Source organism: Heptranchias perlo, chromosome 28 (assembly GCF_035084215.1).
Source record: "Heptranchias perlo isolate sHepPer1 chromosome 28, sHepPer1.hap1, whole genome shotgun sequence".
Lineage (NCBI taxonomy): Eukaryota > Metazoa > Chordata > Chondrichthyes > Hexanchiformes > Hexanchidae > Heptranchias > Heptranchias perlo.
In genome coordinates this window covers 9059268-9087187 of record NC_090352.1, presented here as the reverse complement: position 1 = coordinate 9087187, position 27920 = coordinate 9059268, and the positions used below count along the sequence as shown (strand labels likewise).

Below are 27920 nucleotides of genomic sequence, written 5' to 3'. Positions count from 1 at the left end.
TATAGTGTATTGCATGTATAACAAGTTTGTGACGAGGAGTGATTTTGATACCAAGAATTGCAAGTGAAACTCAAGCTATTAATGTGTAGTCAGAATTTGGATGCAATACACTCCAAGCCCGTTGTCTGTATAGTGCATTTGGTTTACTCTGAGACATTTGCTTTTGTGGAGTTGTTCCACTGTTGCAATTAAATGATGTGTTTTATGGTTAATAGTTGCTTGAAAACATTGAAAACAACATACCTGTGATTGAAATGAGACACACTCTAATACGCCATGTCCTGTCTGAAATTGTAAATAGAAATAGCTCCAGTTTGCCTAAAATTTGCTGCAATGTTTATTTTTCCTACCTCTTGTACAAATATTTGTGCCGCAGCTCATTTGCTCCATTTTTTAAATTCGTTCATGGGATGTGGGAATCACTGGCAAGGCCAGCATTTATTGCCCATCCCTAATTGCCCTTGGGAAGGTGGTGGTGAGCCGCCTTCTTGAACCGCTGCAGTCCGTATGGTGAAGGTTCTCCCACAGTGCTGTTAGGTAGGGAGTTCCAGGATTTTGACCCAGCGACGATGAAGGAACGGTGATATCTTTCCATGTCGGGATGGTGTGTGAATTGGGAACAACACCACCTGCACATTCCCCTCCATGTGCCTGCTGCCCTTGTCTTTCTAGGTGGTAGAAGTCGTGGGTTTGGGAGGTGCTGTCGAAGAAGCCGTGGCGAGTTGCTGCAGTGCATTCTGTGGATGGTACACACTGCAGCCGCTGCGCGGTGGAGGGAGTGAATGTTGAGGGTGGTGGATAGGGTGCAAATCAAGCGGGCTGCTTTGTCCTGGATGGTGTCGAGCTTCTTGAGTGTTGTTGGAGCTGCACTCATCCAAGCAAGTGGAGAGTATTCCATCATACTCCTGACTTTATGCATTGTAGATGGTGGAAAGGCTTTGGGGAGTCAGGAGGTGAGTCACTCGCCACAGAATACCCAGCTCTGACCTGCTGTTGCAGCCACAGTATTTATATGGCTGGTCCAGTTAAGTTTCTGGTCAAAGGTGACCCCCAGGATGTTGATGGTGGGGGATTCGGCGATGGTAATGCCATTGAACGTCAAGGGGAGGTGGTTAGACTCTCTCTTGTTGGTGATGGTCATTGCCTGGCACTTGTCTGGCACGAATGTTACTTGCCACTTATCAGCCCAAGCCTGGATGTTGTCCAGGTCTTGCTGCATGCGGGCTCGGACTGCTTCATTATCTGAGGGGTTGCGGATGGAACTGAACACTGTGCAATCATCAGCGAACATCCCCATTTCTGACCTGGTCATTGCCTGGCACTTGTCTGGCATGAGGTTCATGTGTTACTGTTTCTAGTTGACTGTTCAACATGCTGGGGATTTGTTATACAGGGGTAGTGCTTGCTTAGTGTCTATCCTGTTAGTATATTAACAGTTATGTAGCACTCTCCAAGCCAGCTATCTGTCCAACTAATGTATATGGTTTTCATTGTTAATACAGGGCTAGCACTAGCTCAGTGCCTTTCAACCCCCTGTTAGTATATTAACAGTTATATACCATCCTCCAAGCCAGATATCTGTCCAACTAATGTATATGATTTTTATTGTTCAGAGATTTTTTTGTGTGCTGCTGTTTCTAGTTAACTGTTTACTGTGGTGAGGGTTCTTTCTTGAAAGAAAAGGGAAGCCTAGAGATTCCTCTTCAGTTACTTCCATTAACTTTTTGCCCATTTCCAGCTCCTTGTTCTCTGATCTCCTTGTGAAGCACTTTTCTATGTAAGTGCAAGTTGTTGTTGAGTCCTTTTTATTTAAAGTACTCTTTTTGTTTTTAAAAAAAAATAGTTCTAGCTTATATATCTTTGTTTTAAAAAACATCAAATTTCTCGCCAAAATGGAGATCCTTGAGAAGACTGCTGTGGATACAATTATGGGGAACATCCCCATGTATCCCAAGTGGATCCATTGCTTACTAGTCTGGAGCCACTCAATCCTCAAAGTCTTTATATTGATAAACAAATAGTATTTTAGGGGGAAAAAGCCTCTCCTCTTCGATTTTCTTTGATCTAAAATTACACTCTAATTTTCCTCTTCAGAAATATAATTGGGAATTATTTGAAGTGTGTAAGTGGAATTTGATAAAAATTCATATCTGTATGTATGTATCTATATGTATAGAGGTAAAATCTAATGTATAGTGAGTTTGATGTTATTTGTCATTACAGAACAGTGGAATGCCAGAATTACTGAGTTGAAACAGCAAGTGGAGACACTATTCAATGAAAAATGTAGTAAGTAATTGTTTTACTGGAAAAAAGTATACACTTTTTGAAATAAAATACCTTTTTGTATAGCTATCAATGTTACATTAATATTTAAAGAGGATTTAATCTTGGTGAAAATTATAAAGCTTCGAATTAATGCATTTCAGTTGCGGACTATGGTAGTTGTATACCTATGTATTGACTTTCTTGGTTAAAATTTTTTGTTAACTGAAATCCATATTTTTGTGAAATCCAGGAGTGGAATAAAATGGTCATTCTACGTTGTGCAGTGATGTACTACAATACCAAGCACCACTAAGCATCTGAGAGTGAATGTATGGTCACCAGGGGAGTAGAGGACCATTGCCTGTGCTTAAGTTATAGTTCCCTTCTTCCATAACTATATTGGAGTTCCCTGCAGCTGCACCCTGAAATTTAGAAAGATTAGCTGTGTGTTGTGAGCAGCCAGCAGCAGGAGGATGGTGATGCTACTTTGGTTCCATCTACTAATTGGCAAGACTAACTGTTACAAGGATAGGGTGCCATCAGTGATTTGATTTATACGCTTGCTTCAGGTCTTGCCCTAATGCCTTCCGGCCTTGCTGATTGCCAAGCCTGGCTGGTCCACTTTCCAAATGCTGGAACGCAATCAGGTTTTGGGGTTAGATCAACCACCTCTTACTCTTGCCTTCTGTCGTAGTTTACAGAAGCCCATTTCAGTTATTTTTGGTGCCATGCCATTTAGTATGCTCAATGCCAGGGTGATCCAGCACATGAATGTAGCTTTGGTTATTGCAAGTTTTCTTTCTCCCTTCAGTGGCGACACCTCCCCAATTCCAGCCAGGATAGACAACGTGCATTTAAATAGCTCCTTTAGCGTAGTAAAACGTCCCAAGGCACTTCACGGGAGCGTTTTCAAACAAAATTTGTCACCGAGCCAAATGAAGTATTAGGACAGGTGACCAAAAGCTTGGCCAAAGAGGTAATTTTTAAGGAGAATCTTAAAGGAGGAGATAGAGGCGGAGAGGTTTAGGGAGGGAATTCCAGGGCTTAAGGCCTAGGTAGCTTAAGGCCTAGGTAGCTGAAGGCACGGCCGCCAATGGTGGCGCATTTAAAATCGGGGATGCACAAGAAGCAAGAATTGGAGGAGTGCAGAGATCCCAGAGGTTTGTAGGGCCAGAGGAGGTTGCAGAGATAGGGAGGGGTGAGGCCGTGGAGGGATTTGAAAACAAGGATGAGAATTTTAAAATTGAGGCGTTCCTGGACCGGGAACCAATGTAGGTCAGTGAGCACAGGTGATCGGAGAACATAACTTGGTGTGAGTTAGGATACGGCAGCAGACTTTTGGATGAAATCAAGTTTGTGGAGGATGGGAGGCCAGCCGGGAGAGCATTGGAATAATCGAGTCTAAGGGTGACAAAGGTATGGATAAGGGTTTCAGCAGCAGATGAACTGAGGCTGCGGCAGAGATGAACGATGTTATGGAGGTGGAAGTAGGCGGTCTTGGGATGGAGTGGATATGTGGTCGGAAGCACATCTCCGGGTCAAATAGGACACCAAGGTGGCGAACGGTCTGGTTCAGCCTCGGACAGTGGCCAGGGAGATGATTGGAGTCGGTGGCTCGAGAACGGAGTTTGTTGCAGGGACCGAAGACAATGGTTTTGGTCTTCCCAATATTTAGTTGGAGGAAATTTTTGCTCATCCAGTACTGGATGTCAGACAAGCAGTGTGACAAATGAGAGACAGTGGAGGGGTTGAGAGAGGTGGTGGTAAAGTAGAGTTGGATATCGTCCGCGTACACTTGGAAACTGACGTCATGTTTTAAGAACATAAGTAATAGGTATGATGTTGCTGAGGGGCAGCATGTAGATGAGAAATAGGAGAGGGCTAATGATAGATCCTTGGGGGATTCCAGAGTTAACAGTATGGGAGCAAAAAGAGAAACCATTGCAGATGATTCTCTGACTACGACTGGATAGATAGGAATGGAACCAAGTGAGTGCAGTCCCACCCAGCTGAACGACAGAGAAGAGGCGTTGGATGAGGATAGTGTGGTCAACCATATCAAAGGCTGCAGGCAGGTAGAGAGGAATGAGGAGGGATAGTTTAGCATGGTCACAGACTGCATGCATCAGGTCCACCATGCCTCGACTGAAACACTATAGGTTACTGTGTGCTGCTTACTTGGCACTAGTGTATTATGCTGTCCAGATATGGCAAGTCTTTCACCCAAAAAACTGAATCTTGTTAGTTACTCTAGATTATAAATCCAATTGGTTGACATCTTTGTCTGGATCTGTACACGAGTGTGTATAACCTGGTATCAAATTCACTTGGCTGATGTCACCCAGCAGTGAGCTTATGCAACTCTTTGCTGTAGTTATGAGCTCACAAGGTTTGGTTGAAGAGCTTTGCTACTGCTGATGGGTGATTTCTTTCAGATTTCTTCACTAAAACAACAGACTGCAATTGATATCCTAGACCTAGAAACATAGCCTGGGACCCAGCGAATACAGTTTTGCCATCATGTGTGACTGTGTCAGGCTTCCCACAGGAGCTGGAAACCACATGTCTGCAGATGCCCTTTGATAGAAAGAACCTCTTCAGCAAGTGGGCTATGTGACTGCTGGAGGGCTCCGATTACCAAGGTATTAGGTATGAAACCCAAAGTTAAACCTATCCAATGTGAGTCAGATAACCCTGTCTGCAGGCCACAGGAGGGCCAACAGTTATTTTGTAGCTTTAGTCAGTGTTCCCAATAACCCTACCATGGTCCACTACAACCTATATCAATATTGATGGATATTGATCACTTCATAGTTGGTTTAATTAAGTCTCTTGTATCTGCTTACATGTACAGTATTGCTATTTTAGGGATCCTTTTATAAGCTTGCTCATTTGTTGCAGGTGAAGCATTAGGCGTTTCCGAGCCAGTGAGAGTACCATACGCACTGTTTGAATCACATCCGGATGATTTCTACATTGAAGGTTTGCCTGATGGTGTGCCTTTCAGGAGGCCGTCAACCTTTGGAATTCCTAGATTGGAAAAGATTCTCCGAGCAAAAGCCAAGATCAAATTTATAATTAAAAAGTAAATGTTTTTACTATTATCCCAGATGAATTGAAATTAAGAGTATTTCATAATGTAGATTTTCACATGAGGATCAGTCTGGTGTAATGCATTAGAAGTAGTGATATTCTTATGGCAGCCCTGTTTTTATTTTACAATGTAACTCAAAGTAATTGGATTAAAAAGTAAGATATCGGGTTATTTCCTGATGGAACATTATCGGGCCACTGCCACAAAATAGATGGCTTGCTCTTGGAGTATTATTGTTGCTCCTAGTTCAACAACTGGAATATTGGTAGTACCAGATACAGTACATGCTGTGATAATAGTGTCGTGATGGACATTGAAACTGCTTGAGTGGTCTAGATTTCTCAAGCTCATAGCACCACTCACAGGTGTCGGAATATGTATGGTGATGCAACACCTGTATGTCTGCACATATGTGGAGGCACTCCTGAAATTTGTAGGAAAGGGAAGAACCACTTAATCTGACTGAGTAACATAAGGTTCAGTAATGCACCTCAGTTGTGCTGGCCCTTAGAGTAAGAAGGGCATAACAGTTTAGTGTTGAGACACAGGTACTGTTTTGGTCAGGTGATTTTTCTCTCCACTACTTATTAGCAACAGTTCCTATTGTTGGTTGTGCCTATGGGAAAAATTCAATCAGCCCATTTTTTTCATAATTTATATTGACATTTTACTCTTTCTGAAAGCTTTTCTGCCGTTTGTGAATGCTGTGAAACATACGCCTTTTGTTGTAGCATGAAGTTTGCTGATAACATGAAGCTATATGGGGCAGAAACAAAAGGAGATTTGAACCAGTTATGTAACAGGTTGCGATGTAGCAGATGGAATTTTATGTGGAGAGCATAGGATAACAAGTTGGAGCAAAGGAAAAAGCAGGAACTAAGCGTCACAAAACAGATTTGAAAGTTCTTTATCTGAATGCACGTAGCATTCGTAATAAAATGGACGAGTTAACGGCACAAATAACTACGTATGGGTATGATCTTGTGGCCATTACAGAAACATGGCTGCAGGGTGACAACGACTGGGAATTAAATATGCCAGGGTATTTAACAATCAGGAAGGACAGGCAGGAAGGAAGGGGAGGTGGGGTGGCTATGTTAATAAAGGAAGGAATCACTGTAATACAGAGAAATGATATTGGGACAAAGCATCAAGATAATGAAACAGTTTGGGTGGAGATAAGGAATAATAAGGGAAAAAAAACATTAGTGGGCGTAGTATATAGGCCTCCTAATAGTTGCAACTCTGCTGGAAGAAGTATTAATCAGGAGATAGTCGGGGCATGTAATAAGGGAACAGCCATAATTATGGGGGATTTTAATTATCATATTAACTGGACAAATCAAATTGGGCAGAGCAGCCTTGAGGACGAGTTCATTGAGTGCATCAGGGATGGATTTCTTGAGCAGTATGTAACTGATCCTACAAGGGGGCAGGCAACCTTGGACCTGGTCCTGTGTAATGAGTCAGGATTAATTAATAATGTCCTAGTTAAGGATCCCCTTGGAACGAGCGACCACAACATGGTTGAATTCCATATCCAATTAGAGGGTGAGAAGGTTGATTCTCAAACAAGCGTACTGAGCTTGAATAAAGGAGACTATGATGGTATGAGAGCGGAATTGATTAAAGTGGACTGGGAAAATAGATTAAAGGGTAAGACGGTACATGAGCAGTGGTGTTCATTTAGGGAGTTATTTTACAACTTTCAAAATAAATATATTCCACTGAGGAAAAAAGGGTGTAAAAGAAATGACAGCCACCCGTGGCTAAGTAAAGAAATCAAGGATAGTATCCGACTAAAAACAAGGACATATAAGGTAGCCAAACTTAGTGGGAGGATAGAAGATTGGGAATTCTTCAAAAGACAGCAAAAAGTAACTAAAGGATTGATTAAGAAAGGGAAGTTAGATTATGAAAAGAAATTAGCAAAAAATATAAAAACAGATAGCAAGAGTTTCTATAGTTATATAAAAAGAAAAAGGGTGGCTAAGGCAAACATAGGTCCCTTAGAGGATGAGACCGGGAAATTAATGGTGGGAAACATGGAGATGGCAAAAATGCTGAACAAATATTTTGTTTCAGTCTTTACAGTAGAGGACACTAAGAATATCCCAACACTGGACAAACAGGGGACTCTCGGGGGGGAGGAGCTAAATACGATTAAAATCACTCAAGAGATGGTACTCAGTAAAATAATGGGACTCAAGGCGGATAAATCCCCTGGACCTGATGGCTTCCATCCTAGGGTCTTGAGGGAAGTGGCAGTAGGGATTGTGGATGCTTTGGTGATAGTTTTCCAAAATTCCCTGGACTCAGGAGAGGTCCCGGCAGATTGGAAAACTGCTAATGTAACACCGTTATTTAAAAAGGGTAGTAGGCAGAAGGCTGGAAATTATAGGCCAGTTAGCTTAACATCTGTGGTGGGTAAAATTTTGGAGTCTATTATTAAGGAGACAGTAACGGAACATTTAGATAAGCATAATTTAATAGGACAAAGTCAGCATGGCTTTATGAAGGGGAAGTCATGTCTGACAAATTTGCTTGAGTTCTTCGAGGATATAACGTATAGGGTGGATAAAGGGGAACCAGTGGACGTAGTGTATTTAGACTTCCAGAAGGCATTCGACAAGGTGCCACATAAAAGATTATTACTTAAGATAAAAAATCACGGGATTGGGGGTAATATTCTGGCATGGGTGGAGGATTGGTTATCGAACAGGAAGCAGAGAGTTGGGATAAATGGTTCATTTTCGGACTGGCAACCAGTAACCAGTGGTGTTCCACAGGGGTCGGTGCTGGGTCCCCAACTCTTTACAATCTATATTAACGATTTGGAGGAGGGGACCGAGTGCAACATATCAAAATTTGCAGATGATACAAAGATGGGAGGGAAAGTAGAGAGTGAGGAGGACATAAAAAACCTGCAAGGGGATATAGACAGGCTGGGTGAGTGGGCGGAGATTTGGCAGATGCAATATAATATTGGAAAATGTGAGGTTATGCACTTTGGCAGGAAAAATCAGAGAGCAAGTTATTTTCTTAATGGCGAGAGATTGGAAAGTACTGCAGTACAAAGGGATCTGGGGGTCCTAGTGCAAGAAAATCAAAAAGTTGGTATGCAGGTGCAGCAGGTGATCAAGAAAGCCAACGGAATGTTGGCTTTTATTGCTAGGGGGATAGAATATAAAAACAAGGAGGTATTGCTGCAGTTATATAAGGTATTGGTGAGACCGCACCTGGAATACTGCATACAGTTTTGGTCTCCATACTTAAGAAAAGACATACTTGCTCTCGAGGCAGTACAAAGAAGGTTCACTCGGTTAATCCCGGGGATGAGGGGGCGGACATATGAGGAGAGGTTGAGTAGATTGGGACTCTACTCATTGGAGTTCAGAAGAATGAGAGGCGATCTTATTGAAACATATAAGATTGTGAAGGGTCTTGATCGGGTGGATGCAGTAAGGATGTTCCCAAAGATGGGTGAAACTAGAACTAGGGGGCATAATCTTAGAATAAGGGGCTGCTCTTTCAAAACTGAGATGAGGAGAAACTTCTTCACTCAGAGGGTGGTAGGTCTGTGGAATTTGCTGCCCCAGGAAGCTGTGGAAGCTACATCATTAGATAAATTTAAAACAGAAATAGACAGTTTCCTAGAAGTAAAGGGAATTAGGGGTTATGGGGAGCGGGCAGGAAATTGGACATGAAGCTGAGTTCGGATCGGTCAATGCCCTGTGGGTGGCGGAGAGGGCCCAGGGGCTATGTGGCCGGGTCCTGCTCCGACTTCTTGTGTTCTTTAGATTTGTGGTTGGGATCAGATCAGCCATGATCTTATTGAATGGCGGAGCAGGCTCGAGGGGCCGATTGGCCTACTCCTGCTCCAATTTCTTATGTTCTTATGTTCTTAAGTTATACCTACATTGTACAACTCAATGGTGAGGGCAATCAATTCTGGAGTATGGCTTGTAATTTTGATCAGCCTATCTCAAAAGGCTTTAGTTGTACTAGAAAGAATTCTGAGAAGAGTGGCCAGGCTGATTGCAAGCCTTAAGAGATTAAGTTATAAAGTAAAGCTAATTGTCTGCTGGAGAAAAGACTAAGGGATATGTGTTACAATAATGAAAGAGTAAGCAGACTATCTAACTTGGCCAATGAGTGTGGGACTAGAGGATGCAAGTGTAAAATTCACACGAGATTAGAATAAAAATGTTTTTCACTTCACAGAATTGTGATTAATGTGGAACAGAGAAGATAGTTTATTTGGGGGTTTATTAACTGCATTAAAAGGGAGAATTGATGTTTGAAATGATGAATTGAGGATTGTAGCGATGTTAATAGCATTGTTTGACTTTTTTTCTGGGCAGTAGAGGAAGGAACTTGTTCATGGAGCATAAGATCATTGGATGGGGAGAGGGAGCTTGATGGAATTCCATACATGGACTTTGGATAGAGCAGGTTAAATGGCCTTTGCTCCAGATTTTATGTTCTAGTTTCCGGGCCGTGCCACTTCATAGACAATATATAACAATTGACAATTCTTAAGGCAGATTCTTGGCTGAAACTGTACTATACTATTTTACCTTAAAAGTTAAACTTTTAATTTGTTTTCTCAACAGACCAGATATTTTTCAGACTGCGTTACAGGAAGCTGCCAAACGCCCCCAGAGTGAGTATTAAAATATTAGTACCACTGGTGGATGGGAGAGGCTCACCACTCACTAATTCAGTTGAGGGGCTCATATGACATCAAGCCACAAGAACAAAGTTTAAGGGGTTTATTGTTTAAGTATGAGTACTAACATTGTTGGTTATGATCCTTCTGATATTAATCCAGTGTTTTTAATATATGAAATTCTTTTAACCTCAGCTTGCTTCACCACTGTCATAAGGGGTGGTGACAGAAAATGGGGTGGCACCCCATGGACTATCAGGTTCTTTTAAATGGTGAATTACAAAGGAATTCACCAAACTCCATCTGTTGAAACAGGCAATCAAAGTGACTGCGTTGCGAAGTTTCAGAAAATGTAACAAAAGCATCCAGAACTGATGCTTGTTGATCAATGATCTCTTTAATAATTTTGATGTGGCCTATTACTGTTAATTTAAAGCTTGCTATTAATAACTAGGAGAATTAACTTTAAATGCTTAATTTATGACCTAGTATTGCATTAAGGAATTAACTGAAGAAATAATTGCACTATACAAACTGGTTTAGTTAACCAGTTTACACTTAAATTAACCCCTTTTAGGTGCATGTTAGTTAAATAAGTACTTTTGCTCAGAATGATGATTCTTTTGCCATTAACTTAATGTTAATTATTCTGGTTAAAGAAACACTAGATTAAAGCACACCCTATTTTGGTGCATAGATTTTTACCTGCTCACCTAAGTGCACAAATTCTCATTTCATTGGTGACTTTCCTGCGTAGACAAAATACTTACCATCTTTCAACAGGATGCAATCAGAGTTGATTGCTGCAGATGTGCCCACCTGACATGCTGAGCCTGAGCACAAATACGACATCCTTTTTTAAAGAATGAAAATGCTGTGTAAGGCACACTCATCATTCTGTTTTTTGGCTCTCTGCTGTACTGTGCTGAATTGCTTGCTAAGTCACCTTGATTCGGAGGCAGAAGGTTGTGGTTATTTGGATATTGAAATAGCTTGCAGTGATGTAACAAATGCATAAAGAACGGTATCCACTGTCTCACTTTTTGCCAAAAACGATAAAAGGACCAAAATTCCTGGGCCTAGGTGGGTACGATGAGCAGAGGGCTGAAATTTGGGGTACAGCCCAGTTCTGCCGGGGCTCTGCCCCTTTTCTCATGACACAAAATAGTTATGGGGCGGACGCTGCTTGCTTTTGCGTGTGCATGCATGTCTGTCCTGTGTTGACATCAGAAAAGGAGGTGGGACTGGCAGGATGACATCACTCAACAGAAATCCCGTCAGTTTTGCCTGAGTTGGCTTGATGTATGGATATTTGCATGTCACGATAACCACCTGGATCATTTCTTTTAAGAGAAAAATTGGAAATATTCGGCTGCAACTGCCTGCTTTCTCCTCTGCTCGGAAATTCCTGGCTGCCTGCAGGGAAGACACGTAAGGAACACTAGGAGTGGTGTGTTCTGCCCCTTTTGTGCAAATAACCCCGCCTCTGGGCTGGGACAGACTGGCAGGCAGAAATCCTGGGCTGCCTCACTTCCAGTGATGGAGCAGGGTTTCAGGAATTTCAGGCCCAAGCAGAAGAGTTGAAGCCGAGTCATAGCCAGGACTGCAAGAGGAAAAGAATTTGGAAAGACTAGACTCAAATTAGCTCTGCTGAGGTGGTTCCCTGTAGATGCTGCCATCAGTGGCCCAATTCTACTTCAGAAAATACAGCAGCTTTCAGGTGGAATTTTCTTTTTGGTCAGCTGCATGTCCTGAAGCCCATCGCCGTGTTTCAGTCTCCAAACCAAGCTACTGAGAAATCTACACAAGTAGAATTTCTGTTCCCATAGGGACACACCCCACTCATCTAAGTCCAGAGACTTTTGCTGTATCCTCCATTTTCTTCACATCAGGAAATGTGCGATAGACCTGTCTGTGTCCAGAGGAGAGGAGATGGATTGACTTGTTTTGGGTGTAAACCCTACTTTAGCACACGGTGCTGGTTGTGGGTAGGGGTGTCTTTGCCCATGGTGTCGAACTGTTTTCTTTTTTCTTTTCCGGAGTGAAAGACCTGTGTTTGTAGATTTCTTTCCTTTTTCGGAAATGTTCTCGTTTCCCCCATTTTCTTTCCTTTTCATTTGTCGGCATCTCCCAAGTCTTTTCACCCTCTTAGCTATTTGCACATTCCTTTGTTCTTTAAATTGCTTTTCATTGCATCACTGATCTTCTCTATTACCCTGCAGTTTTCTATTCATTCAAATCATTAACTCCCTCTCTGATTGGAGGCTGTTCCTCTACTTTTCACTTTTTCTCACTTTTTTTTCCCCCCCAATCTTGCTAAAATGCTAGCTTAACTATTCATTTTCAGTTCTGGTCAAGGGTATACATCTCTTTACAGATGTTGACTGACCTGTACATTTGTAGCATTTTCTGGTTTTATTCCAGAGTATAGGTACAGATCAGCACGAGCCACTGCTTGGGGCAGTACTGCTGATGTTTAACTAGCTAATACCATGTTGTTTATTGGAACAAAGCACTATTAAACTTCTTGCTGCTTGTCTACCAAATATTATCCTACCTGTTAAGGCATTGGATTGCATGGTTATCTGAAGCTGGATGGGAAGAATCCCAGCCCCAGTGACTGATCTAATTCTCCAGGTGTTATTAATAAGCCTGCAAGAAGAAAAGAATGTGGAAAGACTAGACTCAAATTAGCTCTGCTGAAGTGGTTCCCTGTAGATGCTGCCATCAGTGGCCCAATTCTACTTCAGAAAATACAGCAGCTTTCAGGTGGAATTTTCTTTTTGGTCAGCTGCATGTCCTGAAGGCCATCGCTGTATTTCAGTCTCCAAACCAAGCTACTGAGAAATCCACACAGGTAGAATTTCTGTTCCCATAGAGACACACCCCACTCATTTAAGTCAATCGTCAACCATGTCCCAGAGTACTCCGTAGAATTGCTTGGCTCAGATATCTGCAAACAGTGCAGTGGAGTACTGTAGACTTGCTTGGCTCAGATATCTCAGTTCCAATCTTCCATCACCCAGTGTGCCATCTTGGAGCCATCTCGACTGTAGAGACCCCACTTAAGTCCTCCCCACTTGCCCCATCCCATACTTGATAAAATTTGTGAGTGCATTACCACCATCCTATTCACCACAGGATAGACTGATGTTACCTATTGAAAAATGGTTCTGTCACTTGGAGCTGCGGAGTCTCAGCAGCAGCTGCTTGCTTTTGCAACTCAATCATGTAGATCAAATCCTGGATGTGAATGTGTGTTCGACAACCCAGCTTCCAGGTAATGCCTTCAGTCCATGTCTGTTTACTCCAGAGCTATACAACAGCGATCTGTTTTCAACATTGTAGAAGGGCATACAAGAAGTAAATCAGACAGCTTGCGATGCACTGTCCACCTTGAAGTCGTGATGGCTTAAATGTCCCAATGGCATTCGATTTGGACATGCAGCAGGTGTATTCATCACCCCCTGCTTTGTCCAGGTGAAGGGCTTGGTCAAAGAGACATGGCTGCTATAAGGCTGACTTGCCATCTCCAGGATGCTCAGTAACAAGTCAGTGTGGACTCAAAACTTCCCTGCAAGTATTTCCCCCTTTTGCCACATACCCGCTTCATAGCTTGATTCTGGATCTTGTAAATGGGCTGGGCGAAATTCTTGCATTGCATGCCTAGAAGTTATGAAGCACGTATCATATATCCCACAAATTTAACTTGCACTGGAATTGAAGAGGGATGAGAAAGACCAGAGTCCTTCACTTTTCCGTAGTTCCAAAGGATTGTGTTCTGACTAAAGTTGACCTCCACTGTAGGGAATTCCTTATTTTGTGTGATTCTTGGACACTGGATGAATAGTCAAGCAAAGAAAGTCACCCTTACTCACGGTAGTTTCGTTAATCAAAAGTAATTATTTAATGATATCATTCATACGAGCATTTATGAAGCAAAATCGAACCCTACATATGACATTCCTCTATAAAATCCTGTTATACACTTAATAATTCACAACATAATGACATAACAATTCATACATACATCAGGCAAATCATTAATACATGTACAACTTTTAAACTAAGGATTTTGCTCATCGGGCTGAAGGTTGATCAGCTCTTCAGAACTTGAGGTCCTCCTCCTCTTGCGTGATGTTCAATTGCAGTGTGTGTTCCTTATGACTTGCCGAGTAGTGAAGAAGAGGCTGTTCTTCTCATTTTTTTAATATTTTTTTTTACCAATAGGACGTAGGATTGGGGAGGATCATTCTTTTTTTTCCATCGCTCTCTCCTCTTGCTATGCCTCAATCATTAACGTACTTCAGTGATTGACAGTTTAGGCTTTGATCATGTGACTGGATACCCTTCGATGTAGAAAAGACCATGTACTTGAACGGTTGTAAAAGGCCCCTTTACTGTCTCTGTTTAGGCCTTTCATGTAGAGATAGCCCTTTACGTTTCTACGCCCAGACATTCTTATGACTCCAATTTTGATTACTTTGGTGGCTTCAAATCCATTCCATATACCATTTGACCATATGTTGGATGCAATATCACTGGATGTTTCACAACTCCCAGCTTTTTGAACATCCTACCAGATAGGAATGAAAGGGCCAATGCCTTTTCACACCTATCATTACTTTCCCGATCTAAAATCTTTGTGTACCTTTTCTTGCGTTACCCCCTGCTGTGTTGAAAAGCTTGTGCTTCCAAAAGTCTATATGTTTTGAGAGCCTGACAACGCTTTAAGCTCAATATTATCCATCTAGCCTATTTATTTAATGATCTAGATATCTATTTGCAGTACAGTGTCTTCGATCCCAAAATTCATACTTCTCCAATGCCATCAGCGTCAGTGAGGGAAAAACAGGATTTGTGAGAACACTGTTTATCACGTTACTGTATTTGTAGGTTTTCAAATGTCTTTGTTTAAAAGGGGTATAGTTAACCCTTTCCTTCAAATGTCTTATGTTGAAGAGGTTTTGAACCCCACACCACCAGGTCTCAATTTGAAGCTACAATTGGGACAGATGCCCCTTGTGACTTCCAGTCAGTGCCTTCAGTATTAACGCAAAGCTACAATACTGGACAGGGGATACCAATTACCATATTCTATTAGTTAGCCCATTGTTTAATATAGTGAGCAGAGTACACTAGATCCCCAGGTAAGTCCACCAACAGCCTATCATCTATAGAAAAGAGCACCGCAATCCTTTCAGAAGTGCCCTGAGCAGAACAGACACTCTGAGAGACTGTCTCTGATAATGCCATCCAAAACATCATTGATGAAGATATTGAATAGAATGGGTGAAAGTGGGTATCCTTGCTCTCCTTATAAGAGAGGTTCAGTGAGTTTTCCAGCTACCATTGCATGGATCTTGGAGCCGGAGTACATGTCCAGGATAAAATGTGATTCAACCACATATTGCCAATGGTGCCAGCTTCTTTGAGGGCTGGTGAAGCACTAGGTTCAAAGCGTTGCCAAAGCCTATGCAAGTATTGTAAGTGGCTTTCCCCTGAGCCTTATGGTGATCCACACTCTGATAAACCACAAACTCCCTACAAATTCCTCACAAGAGCAAAATCCAGCCTGTTGCATTCTGATTACTCTGCAGGCTTCCAAAGCTTCATGAAGACATACTGCTATAAACTGAAGAGCCACGTTAATGGTCACTGATCGTGCAATTTCTTGGTAGTTTTTTGTCTTAACTAGTAACCTTTTTTTTAATATAGAAACCACACTTGCCACATACCCAGTTAGCATGCCTCAAACAGACTTCTGTCCCCAGTCTCAGAAAGGCAGCTGCAAAGTGAGTCAGTGGTTCTTGGCTCTGATCTCCAAGACCATTGCCAGTCTTCCCTCTCTTGCCCAGAGTAACTTTCAGGAATTTGGAATGAATACAGTCAAAATCTCCCATTAACTCGTAATAATGTGGCGTGGAGGCTATTTTGTCTTGGCAAACAGGTTAATTAAGGCTTTTCTATCTAAACAGCATACTCCTTTTGGGGATTTTCAGTGGACGTAGCTCATACCATGGCCAGTTGGGTCATATGACCATGCAGTATTACGTTTGTCCAGACGCTGAGGTTGCCGCCTTGGATTTTTTGAAGAGCACTGGATTTCCAGTCATTTGATTAGACAGAATGAGGATTTGATTCACCCCTATGAATGGCTGGCCTTGCTGCTGGAAAGAGAGGAACAACACTGTTCATAAACATTGCCATGGCAAGAAAAGTATTTTTGATCACCCTTTTGGTCTTGATGTGCTTTTTGATTGGCAAAGATTGGATTTTCTGGAATAGTTGCAGTTGAGCGTAGGATTGATGAGACATAATCAGTACAAATGCAATGAATTTTGTTTATTAAGTCTTCAGTTGTATGTTTCCTTTTTAAAACAGCAAGGTCGCAAACCTCCTCAGAAGAAAAAACCCCTGAGGTAAAAAAGATGACAACAACAACAACTACTACTACTGCTGTAGGAACTGCTGCTGTAGGTAAGCAGAAGTACCCCCCACCCCCAATATCCTGTATTTTGAATCTGAAATGCAATTACTTTGTCTCTTCGCTTACATGGAATACTTATTCTCACCATTGATTATTATCTTAATATTTATTTATAGTACTGTATTTGCATTTTCAGAATTGTCAAAAGGATTTACAGTGACAGTGTTATCATTAGCACATGCTTCTAAATATAGGCCAGAGGCTAAGGAATGTGGGTTTTTCAGTACAAATCAGCAGTTGATGTGTTATTGTCACCATCTAGACTAGTTTCCGCTGGATAAAATGTATTTACCAGAAACATGAAATTATAAATTTCACTCTACAGATATCTTCATTTTGCAGAAATCTGGGAGAAAGTGTGCAGCCCTGTGGTGAAGATGTTGTACACTAGCTATCCATATTTTTTGTAGCACATCCAGTATCACAGAGGATTTTGAAGTCAGCATTAAGACTAACAAATCCCCTGGAACAGATGGCATATTCTGATCTAGGGATTTGTTAGTTTAACACTAGGATTTTTATGGACACTGGGAAGAAATTTGCAGAGCACTGGCTATTTTCATGAAATAATTGTACAGTGGTGAGCTTCTACAGGGCTGGTAAGATGCAAACTTCGTGGCTTATGTTTAATGGGGTGTCAAATTTGAGCTAAACAACTATAAGCCCACTAGTTGCACATTAATATCAGCACAGAGCTGGGTGAATCTACTAAATGGAGGGACTTGCTAAACAGAGTGGGAAGGAGATCTAAGGGGATAAAATTAAAATTAACTAAATAAGGGATACCAACGTTAAAAGGATCTGAATTGCATTAAATAAAAATTTGATATAAATAAAAGATAGGACTAAGGGGATACTAAAATAAAGAAGTTAATAATGAATAAACAGGACTAATTAGTTAGCAATTAATCTGAAATCACGCTAAACCTAACTAAATATAGTCTAAATCACAAGTAATTGTATTATATCTTGAATTAAATTACAAATAAATAAAAAATAGAAATGGCAGTGCAGGCTGTGTGTCGAGACTGTGATATGAGGGAGTTTGTAGACAGCGAGACTATCCTGGATTGCCACATCTGCAGGAAATGTCTCTGCCTTGAGACACTCCAGCTCAGAGTCCTTGAGCTGCAGTGGGAGTTAGAGGCACTCTGACACATAAGGGAGGGGGAGGAATTTTTGGATCATTTTCTCCAGAGTACAGTCACACCTCGGAGAAAAGCACAGGCACAGGAAGGGGAGATTGTGACTGTTAGTCAGCAGGGTAAAGGGAAGCAAGGGGAGGTAGAGAAGAAGGCCCTGCAGACACTGGTCCTATCCAAAAGGTACAACGTACTTGCTAACTGTGAGGATAAGGATGTCGGCTGTGGGGTGAATAGCCAGAATGCTCACCATGGAGCAGGAGGCATTCCAAGGTGGGGAGGAGCAGAATAGAAAGGTTATAGTCATAGGAGATTCGATAATTAGGGGGATAGATAGCCTCCTCTGCAGTCATGACCAAGAGTCAGGAGGGTGTGTTGCCTACCTGGTGCAGTGGTAAAAGATATCGCTGAGCAACTGGAGAGGAATTTGGAAAGGGAAAGATCCAGTTACTAGTAAGACAGGGAGGAGAGATCTGGTGAAAATAACAAGTCTGAAGATAAAAGAAATAGGAGATGAGAGTAAAGGTCGGACCAAGATAAGGAGTAAGGGTAACATAAACGGTCAGGGAACAAATATAGTTATAGAACATAAGTACGAAATGACTGTTAAAAATAAAGTGAGGAGAACAATTATTAAAAACAAATTAAATTGCTTGTACAGCAATGTGCACAGCATCCAAAACAAAACGGGGGATCTGGATGCAATAATTCGTAACGAGGAGCCAGATTTAGTCAGGATAACTAAAACATGGCTACATAATGAGCAGTATTGCTAGTTAAATATTGCAGGGTATAATATATTTAGAAAAGATATGGGAGGAAGAAGGGGATTGGCTGTACTAATTGGAGACAACATAATGACAGTAGAAATAAGGGACATAAGTAATATTAAGATAGAAACAGAATCCATATGAATTGAGAAAAAGGATAAGGAATCGATCACGTTAATAGGTGTATTCTATAGACCACTTAATAGTGGAAGGGAAGTGGAAGAGGAAATGTGTAGGCAAATTTATGAAATGAGTTTTTTAAAAAAAAATGGATAATAATCATGGGGGATTTCAACTGCCCCCAAATAAACTGGCAAAAGGAGGTAGGGAAAGGGGAATGGAGATTTTACAGTGTGTATGTGATTCCATTCTTACCCACTATGTGAGAAGCCCAACAAGAGAGGAATCACTGCTGGATCTAGTAATGGGAAAGGAGCCAGAGCAGTTAAGTGAAATAAGCGTAGGGGAACATCTAGGTAATAGCGATCATAACATAATAAGGTTTAAAATAATGATCGCGAAAGACGTAAGTAAGATAAAGATCAAAATAATAGAAAAAAAGCTAATTTTGAGGGGATGAGAATGGAACTAGGGAAGGTAAACTGGAAGAAAAATTTTGACAGACAAGGAGATAGAACAGCAGTGGGAAATATTTAAACTGGTGATCAATAGAGAAGTATAGTCCTCTTTTTTTTAAAACAAAAAGCAAGAACAAACTAGCCAATAATGAAACACCATGGATGAATAAAGAGAGAAGGGTAAAATTGAAACTAAAGAAAAAAGCGTACTCTAAATACATAGACAATAAAGGAGAGGATGACAAAAGGGAATACGAAGACATTAGGAATGAAGTCAAAAAAACAATTAGGAAAGCAAAGAGGAACTATGAGATTAAGTTATCAAGGAATATAAAAAGAAATAGTAAAATATTCTACAGGCACAAATAACAAAAATCAGGTTAGGGATAGGGCCACTTAGGGATGTACAAGGTAAAGTCACAGGTAATGACAGAAAAATGGCAGAAATATTGAATAGTTACTTCGCGTCAGTATTTACAGATAATCTTTCTAACTGTAATGTTTCCCTGACCAACCTGTCTGAACACCATTCACTCCTTTGATTGCTGTGATTATCTCTCTGCCGAGGTGTGATAAAGGGCAGTTAGAAAGATTATCTGTAATCACCAGGCATTGTTCTCTGACTATATATGCTGTGCCTTTATGTAACCCTTCACTCAACTGACGAAGGAGCAAAGCTCCGAAAGCTTGTGATTTCAAATAAAGCTGTTGGACTATAACCTGATGATGTGCGACTCCTTACAATAATTTAATAAGAAACATCCAGTATGAATTTAGATGGAGAATATCTGCCGGGCAAAAATGGTTGAACTTTTTGAGAATATTACAGATGAAGTGGATAGCAGAGCTCCCTGAGAGATCTTTTTCAGCAAACCTTTGAAGTCCCTTTAACCTTTAAAGATTCTTATTTAAGCTTATAGCTACAGGAATCCAGTATAGAATATGGGACTGGATTAGAAATGGAGAGTATTTGTGAGCGATGTAATGTAAGATTAGGGTGGGGTTGGTTGGTTGTTGAGTGGAGTTCCAAAGGGATCACTGCTTGGATCATGTTGCTTGTAATCTATGTTAATAACCTGGATATGAAAATGTAATGTAATCTTCCCAAACTTGCTGACGGTACAAATAAAGTATACAGCAAAAGTTTTACTGAAGGGTTCATATCTGTGCAATTGGGCATGACAAATGGCAACACCGTACATTCCTGTAGTGTTCCTCATAATGGCGAGAGATTGGAAACTGGAGGAGCAAAGGAATTCCCTTGAGTTTACAATGTTGAAGGGTGATGTCATTGAGGTCTATAAAATCATAAAGGGATTTGATAGAGTGGATATAGTGAAGCTATTTCCTCTATTGAGGGAATCCAGAACAAGCGGGTACAAGCTTAAAATTGGAGCTGGGCCATTCAGGAGTGAAATCGGGAAGCACCTTTTCAACTATGGGGGTCATCGCAGCCGAGCATGATCTTGTTCTTAGTCGATGTCTATATGTACATGCACACACTGTTTTTCATCAGCTATCACTGCATGGTCATGAGACCAGTTGTAGTACATCCACTGCTACTCTAGCTGAGATCAGCTAACTTAACACATAACGGGGATCAATCCTGGGACTGCTCAGTAGGAGGACTCCACAGTAATATTTTTATAGAGATTGAGAAAGAAAAACGGAATGATCTATATTAATATTAAAAGAAGTGTATAGTGTTTGTTTCCTTAAGTGTAACACTTACTTCCTGTAATACTGTTCTGTCATGGTATTTCAGTTATACCTAAACTTCCTATTTTTAATCCTACTTCTTAGACTCAGTCAATTAAAATTTCCAAGACTCAGATCGACATTTTTATTGACTAAGGATATCAAGGGATATCGATCAAAGGCGGGTAAATGGAGTTAGGGTACAGATATAAGCCATGACATAATTGAATGGTGTTACAGGTTTGAGGAGCTGAATAGCCTACTCATGATCTATGTACAGAACGGCATCAAGCAATTCAGAAAGCAGGAAAAATGTGCAACTGAACAAGGGGATAAAGAGGGAAAGGTAGTAAGAAGGGTTACGGAGGGAAAAGTAAGGCAGAGGGATTTGGAAAGAGAGTTAGAGGATAGGTACATAATGACTTAAAGAACAACAAATAAGGGAACAGAGCAAGATATAGAGATCAGTGAGGCTGGAGGGTTTTGAAAGCGAGCATTAAAATGTAAGTCAACTTGTTTGGGTATGGGGAACCAGTAGAGCTTGGCAAGGATGAGAGTGATGGGCAAGGGGATTTTGTGCAGAGGAGTACAGGCCAGTGTTCTGATTTTAGTTGTAGTTTGTGAAAAGGGCCAGATGGATTGGAAAAATATAGTTCTGAGAAGATAACAGTGCCGATCATAGCCTTGGCAGACTTTTACAATTTTGGCAGGTATCTTAAACCTAAGACTGATGAATGTAAAATATTGCTTGTTGGTTGAAAAACATGGGCATCATAAGTATACAATAAATTGGATTGAATTCAGGCTTAAAAAGTGATCCTAAACTGACGTTAAATTCAGCACTTTCAATGCCTGGACAATTTGGTGAATCAATTAGGAAGGAAAATAGAATGCTGGAAGATATAGTTGAGAGTAGTAGAGGTTATGCTGGTACACTGCATTGGTCAGACCGCACTTAGACTGCCATATTCCATTCTGATCATTACACCATACAAAGAAAAATCTGAGCAAAGAGCCTGACTATAAAGGGTATAAAGGAAATTAGTTATGAGGAAGGCTAGAGCAAGTCTACAATCATAAGAACAGGAGTAGGCCTTTCGGCCCTTCAAGCCTGTTCTGCCATTCAATGAGATCATGGCTGATCTGTATCCTAACTCCCGTCCACCTGCCTTGGCTCCGTATCCTTTAATACCCTTGGCTAGCAAAAATCTATTTCTCAGATTTAAAATTATTAAGTGAGCTAGCATCTACTGTTTTTCGTGGGAGAGTTCCCCATTTCTACCATCCTTTGTGTAAAGAAATGTTTCCTAACTTCTCTCCTGAATGGCCTGGCTCTGATTAAGGTTATATCCCCTTGTCCTAGACTCCCCCCATTAGTGGAAAAAGTTTCCCTATCCACCCTATCAATTCCTTTCAAAAATCAAAAAACCTGAAACAAATCACCCCATTACCATCTAAATTTCAGGGAATACAACCCTGGTTTATGTAATCTCTCCTCATAATCTAACCCTTGGAGCCCTGGTAACATTCTGGTGAATCTGCGCTGCACTCCTTCCAAGACCAATATATCCTGTCTCAGGTGACCAGAACTCTACACAGTACTCCAGATGTGGTTCTACCAGGACTTTTTCATATAGCTGTAGCAAAACTTCCTCTTTATATTCTAGCCTCTAGTTATAAGATAACGTTCTATTAGCCTTTTTGATTATTTTTTGTTCCTGACTACTATATTTTAGTGATCTATGTACATGGATCCCTAAATCTCTTTGGCCCTCCATTGTTCCTAGCTTTTCACCATTTAAAAAAAAATACTTGATCTATCCTTTTTGGTCCAGAATGGATGACCTCACACTTAGCTGCATTGAAATCCATCTGCCACAGTTTTGCCCACTCACTTAATTTATCAATGTCTCTTTGTAATTTTATGCCACCAGTCTTTGTGTCATTGGCAAACTTGGATATATGGCTCTCTATTGTGTTATCTAAGTCATTAATAAATATAGTAAATAGTTGAGGCCCCAGCACAGATCCTTGTGGGACACCACGAGTCACTTCCTTCCAATTTGCGTACTTACCCATTATCCCTACTCTTTGTCTTCTACCGCCTAACCAATCTCCTAACCAGGTCAATAATTTGCCTTCAATTCCATGAGCTTTAATTTTAGCTAACAGTCTCTTATGTGGAACCGTATCAAATTCAATCGAGTGGTTAAGGGGAACCTCATGATTGTGAACAAACAATTAAATAGCAATGGTGAACCCACTATTACCTCAAGGTAACAGACCAGTAGAATAAGAGGATATAAATTTAAATTAATGAAAAGTAGTAGGAACAACTTCTTAGCATGATGAATGTTTGGAATGATTTGTGGGGTAGATAGTAGAAGTACATTCAAAATACAGCTGGATGCTATTGGGGTACCAAATGGATGAATTTTGAGGGGGAGGTGATTGGCTTGATTTTTGCCCTTGACACACATTCTTAAAGCATGACCACATTTCTATAAACTCATTTCCACTTAAGTAATAGAACCTCTGAATTCGCTGACCAGTTTGGTGGTCTCTTTGAGATGTTTGGGATTTTTAAATTGTTTGTTGTAATTGGCATTAGTACTCCCAACATTAATGGTGAAAGAAACTGTCCATTTCTTTTTGCCATCAACATTTCCAGCTGTGTTTTGGTATATAATTTCCACCTATTAAGGGCATGTAGCTAAGTTTACTGCTCAAGAAGCCTATGTAGAATATGCATCTTCCTTTTGATCTTTTAAACTTTTTAAATTGCACACACGCTGTCTTTCCAGAACACAGCCATTCCTGTAAATATAAATATACCTTCATCCCACAATAGCATCATGGAGTGAAATTCTTGTTATTCACAGAGTAAAACAACAGGTAAAACACAAAAATAAAAGGGGAGTAACTGCCAAGTGTGGATACCTAAACAGAATAACAGTAACAACTTGTCAATATGCTAGAATTGATTTAAAGGCATATTTGGCCAAAGTTAAACAACGTGTGTTCTTTATATTAGGCACTCTACCTGTTTCTGGGCCATCTAGATTGATGGATGCAAGAGTTAGCTAATTGTGTCTGTTAAATCAGGTCAAGTGGGAGAGAAGTTGCTGCAGTAGTAAGGATTCTGTTATGGTAATAGTGTTACTCTGCTTAAAATCTTCAATTTGTAAAACAAAAAAGAAATTGGGAAATGTAAGAATTTCTGTTATTGATGTACCATCAGCAATGCCAAGTTCATGTATGCAGTTCCTTTTAAAGAATGCCACCATCAGTACCCCTTTTTAAAAGTAAAACTATCACAAATAGCAGCTATTAACATTTTACTTTTTTCAAGGTGGGAGGGTATTATTTAAATGGTGACGGTGAGACTGGTGAAATAGCTGGGAGAAGTTAAAGCCTAGTGCTATAAAGGGGATAACACTAACATATGGTTGAAATGACTCCATGCACCCTGGATTAATGAATAGTATCTTAATAATCATTTCTTTCAGAGAACATATTGCTTGATTAAATACAAGACAATGCAGTCTAGAGTGCGTTACAAGTTATTATTGAGGAGTTGACATGCTGCAAGATTAAAAACTTGAATAGTTAATTGACATTTAAATCCTGGGATATGTTATTACTTGGAACACATTCTAGACTGTATGTTTTCTTTTACATTTTATCTTTTGGGAGTGGGTGAGGTGCCATGGTTGATGGTGATGGACATTTTGGCTCCTGCTTGTGCTCTGCATGATTAAACCACACAAGATTTATTTTACTTTCAAATACCACAAGGGAATTACTCTTTTTATATATAATTTCTTTGTATCTATTTCATTTGATCTTTCTGTTTAAATGGGGGCTCTGGTGGTGAGACAGTCTCTTAAAATTTCTCATAATGCAGGTTTAGGAAATCGAGCTGCTGGGTTACCCACTGCAGCGGGTGTTGAAGACCTTAACATCATTCAAGTTACAATCCCAGGTAGGGTGCAATTTTATGTTTATTGGATCTGTGCAGTAGTCTGTGGGACTTGAGCTGTTTCATTATACTCGCCGCATTATTTTAAAGATTTTCCTCCCACTTTCTATTTATTCTAAAGCTAGGTTTTAGGACAGAACCTCCAATCAGCAAAGATTAAGTATGAACGTTTAATGCATTCATACTATGTTCCTATATGTCTCAATCTTATGCAGGCATTAGCCCGTTTAAAATAAATTGGTTAATGCGTGCGTATCAATAACACAAGAATGTAGTACTGGTGCATTAAATAATCATGTGCAAACTTTGGTGATCAGAATTTCTACTCTTTCTGTTTTTAATTGAAATGTTGAGAACTTTCCATTTGTGCGAACAGGATATAATCTCTCCACTTGGGGGTGAGGGGGTGGAGGATCGGATGGCACTTCCTATTCATTCTTGGTTCTGATACCAGAATGGAAAGCAAATTTCACTGAGATTCTATATAGAATGGAAAAAAGGGCACCTGACTATAAAGGAGGGAATTTTTTAAAGCAGTGTTCCTGATAGATACGGGCAATCGTGCAGTAGGTAGATGTACTTCAGATGAAGAATGAAGTCCACACCAATGGCAGGCAACTAATTATTCTGCCCCTGTAATTTGAAGAATTTATACTTCATATATCTGAGTGAGAATGTTTGTTCTTTCAGAAGGTGAAAGTGAAAAACTGTCCAAGGTGGAAAAAGCCAGACAATTGAGAGAACAAGTAAATGACCTGTTCAGCAAGAAATTTGGTAATGTTTTGATATAAATGTTTGAAAGTTAGTATTATGTGATTTGTTTTTGTTAAAATTGGATTAGATGCTGTTACATAAGAGATGGTAGCAGACATTAAAATGTAACCTTTATTACAGGCGAAGCAATTGGAATGAATTTCCCAGTGAAAGTTCCTTACAGAAAGATAACCACCAACCCTGGATGTGTTATAGTTGATGGTATGCCTCCAGGAATTCCATTTAAAGCACCCAGTTACCTTGAAATAAGTGCCATGAAAAAAATACTGGAATCTGCAAACTTTATCAAATTTACAGTCATACGGTAAGATGTCTAAGGCTTTTCACTGGAATGCCTAATCTGAACTCTGACATTGGAGAGCATAATGCAATATTAAATGATTATGCTTTGTATAAAGCTTGTAAAGAGTAGACAGCACTGATGGTTAACACTACAGCGTAGGGACGGCTAGATGGTGATGAACGGTAGTGCACCGTTGCACTGTGCCATATAGCAGCAGGACACAAGTTCTGTTCTTTAGTCTTGATATGAATTTGTGATCTTGGTTAAGGCTTATAGGGGAGATGTCGAATAAAAGCAAAGCTTTTGTCCAGAAGGAACTAGGTTGCTCTCTGAGTAGCTTTGACAGCGAGCCAAGAATGTATTGGAGGTAGCAACTTAGAAGAGAAAATAACTTTAAAAAATGAGGTGGGGAGATGGTTCAAGATTTTTGTATATCATTTTTTATAAATTACATTAATTTTTTTCCTTCTACAGACCTTTTCCAGGACTCCTGATTAATAACCGTAAGTAAAAAAAACTACCACTGGAATGAGTTTCAATTTGTATATAATGCAGTACATGTATGTATGTGTATAAGTACATATTATGCTTAATCATTAAATCAAAAGCTTAATATGTACTTATACACATATATACATGTGCTGTCTCATTTGCTGAGCTGCTCCAACATTTTCTGTTTTTATTACGCTTAATCATTAGTGCCACAAAGGCCAGTGGTTAACTGACTCATTCTCCTTTCCTTAACTTTGCAGAGCTAGCTGAACAAAGTGGAACAGAAGCACCGGCAGCACAAACAGCGTTACCTGCAGTTGCAGCACCAGCGCCTGCATCAGTGGTACCTACTGCCCCACTGGTACCACCTGCATCAGTAGTGCCAACACCAGTGCTACCGGCTGCACCACTGGTGCCACCTGCACCAGCAGCACAAGGTGAATCTACTGTTCAGTACATTGCTTCGAATCAGCAATCATTTTCTGGAGCTACTCCACTTGCCCTTCATTTTATTTGTAAAGCCATCACTAACTGAAAAGTTTTAACTCTTAGTGAAAGTGTCATAATACTGAGGCTTGCTTCACCATCATTAATGCAAAGTCCTTTTTTGCAAATGCCTGTGGGCTTGGAAGTAACTTAAATAAACTGTAGTGACACAGCTCGACCAGAAGTCCTGTTTACATTTCATTGATTTTGAAACTGATTAAACTCAAAACGTGGCTATTATTTGTGAGAAGCCAAAGAATAGATGGTTCCACTGGCTGTTTGTTTATAGTCTGGCTGCTGCCTGGTTTAGAATATTGGCAAAACTTTGTCTAAATTGCACTTATTAACTTCCTCACCTGTCAGTGAAGTATAAACTTTATGTATATTTTTCTTTTTGCTGTATTAGCAAAAAAGTTGAATATAAAGCAAGAAAACAATTTTATACTTGTACTGACTTTTGTTTTGCTAATTTTAGTGAATGGAAGAGTGTACCCATTTTGTCTTCCGACCCTGGTTTCAAACAGGCTGTGAAGTGAATTTGCATCCTGTTAGTAATTTTTAAAAAGGCCTAATTCAGATTCTAGTTGCTTTCTACTCAGTATACCAAAGCATATGTGCCTGGACACAAGTATGTTTATAAATGGCTCAGTTGATCAGATTTTGTGTCAGGTCGATGTGATCTACAGTGTTGAAGGATGTAACATTAAAGATCGCAGGTCTCCGCTAGAAAGTCGGTTCAGGCAGAAATCACTAGCTCCAGCATCACGCTATCTTTTCTGATCAAACCAACCTGATTTTATTACTGTGATTCATTAAATTTGTTTGGTTTCTGTTCTACCAGATACACCTCAAACACAAGAACTGCCTAAAATAAAAGAAGAGCCAAACCCAACATGGTAGTAGGAACTCATAAGAGTGCAGTAAGTTTAGCTTTCAGTGGGCTTCTGCAGCCAGCTCATTAAGTACCTAGTGGTTCATCTCTGCCATCAATTTCTTTGCTAGGATTTCCCTGTGATATATTTATCACGGTCACTGCCACCTCTATGTAAAATGGCCTGTTCTTTTTTTTTATATATAGTGCACTTAATTTATACCACTTGAACTCTGCATGCTCTGATTTTCACTATGCTAAATTAACCTTATTTTTATTAGAACATGTACGGCAGAACTAAATAAATTTTAGGCTACAGT

At 40.2% G+C, this 27920-nt stretch overlaps 1 protein-coding gene across 7 annotated transcripts in view; it reads left to right on the top strand.

Moving 5' to 3' along the window:
• LOC137344834 (general transcription factor II-I-like) overlaps window positions 1–27920 on the top strand; it is a 168879-nt gene that overhangs the window by 138952 nt on the left and 2007 nt on the right. For 5 of the 7 annotated variants that reach the window (XM_068008018.1, XM_068008019.1, XM_068008015.1 and 2 more), the window contains 9 exons: window positions 2224–2289; window positions 5170–5353; window positions 9979–10028; window positions 16419–16514; window positions 24620–24697; window positions 25385–25468; window positions 25589–25772; window positions 26226–26254; window positions 26504–26680. In XM_068008018.1, coding sequence (XP_067864119.1) covers window positions 2224–2289; window positions 5170–5353; window positions 9979–10028; window positions 16419–16514; window positions 24620–24697; window positions 25385–25468; window positions 25589–25772; window positions 26226–26254; window positions 26504–26680 — 948 coding nt within the window. Of the gene's footprint in view, window positions 1–2223; window positions 2290–5169; window positions 5354–9978; window positions 10029–16418; window positions 16515–24619; window positions 24698–25384; window positions 25469–25588; window positions 25773–26225; window positions 26255–26503; window positions 26681–27570; window positions 27650–27920 lie in introns of all 7 variants that reach the window. The other 2 variants (XM_068008017.1, XM_068008020.1) reach the window with 2 other exon arrangements.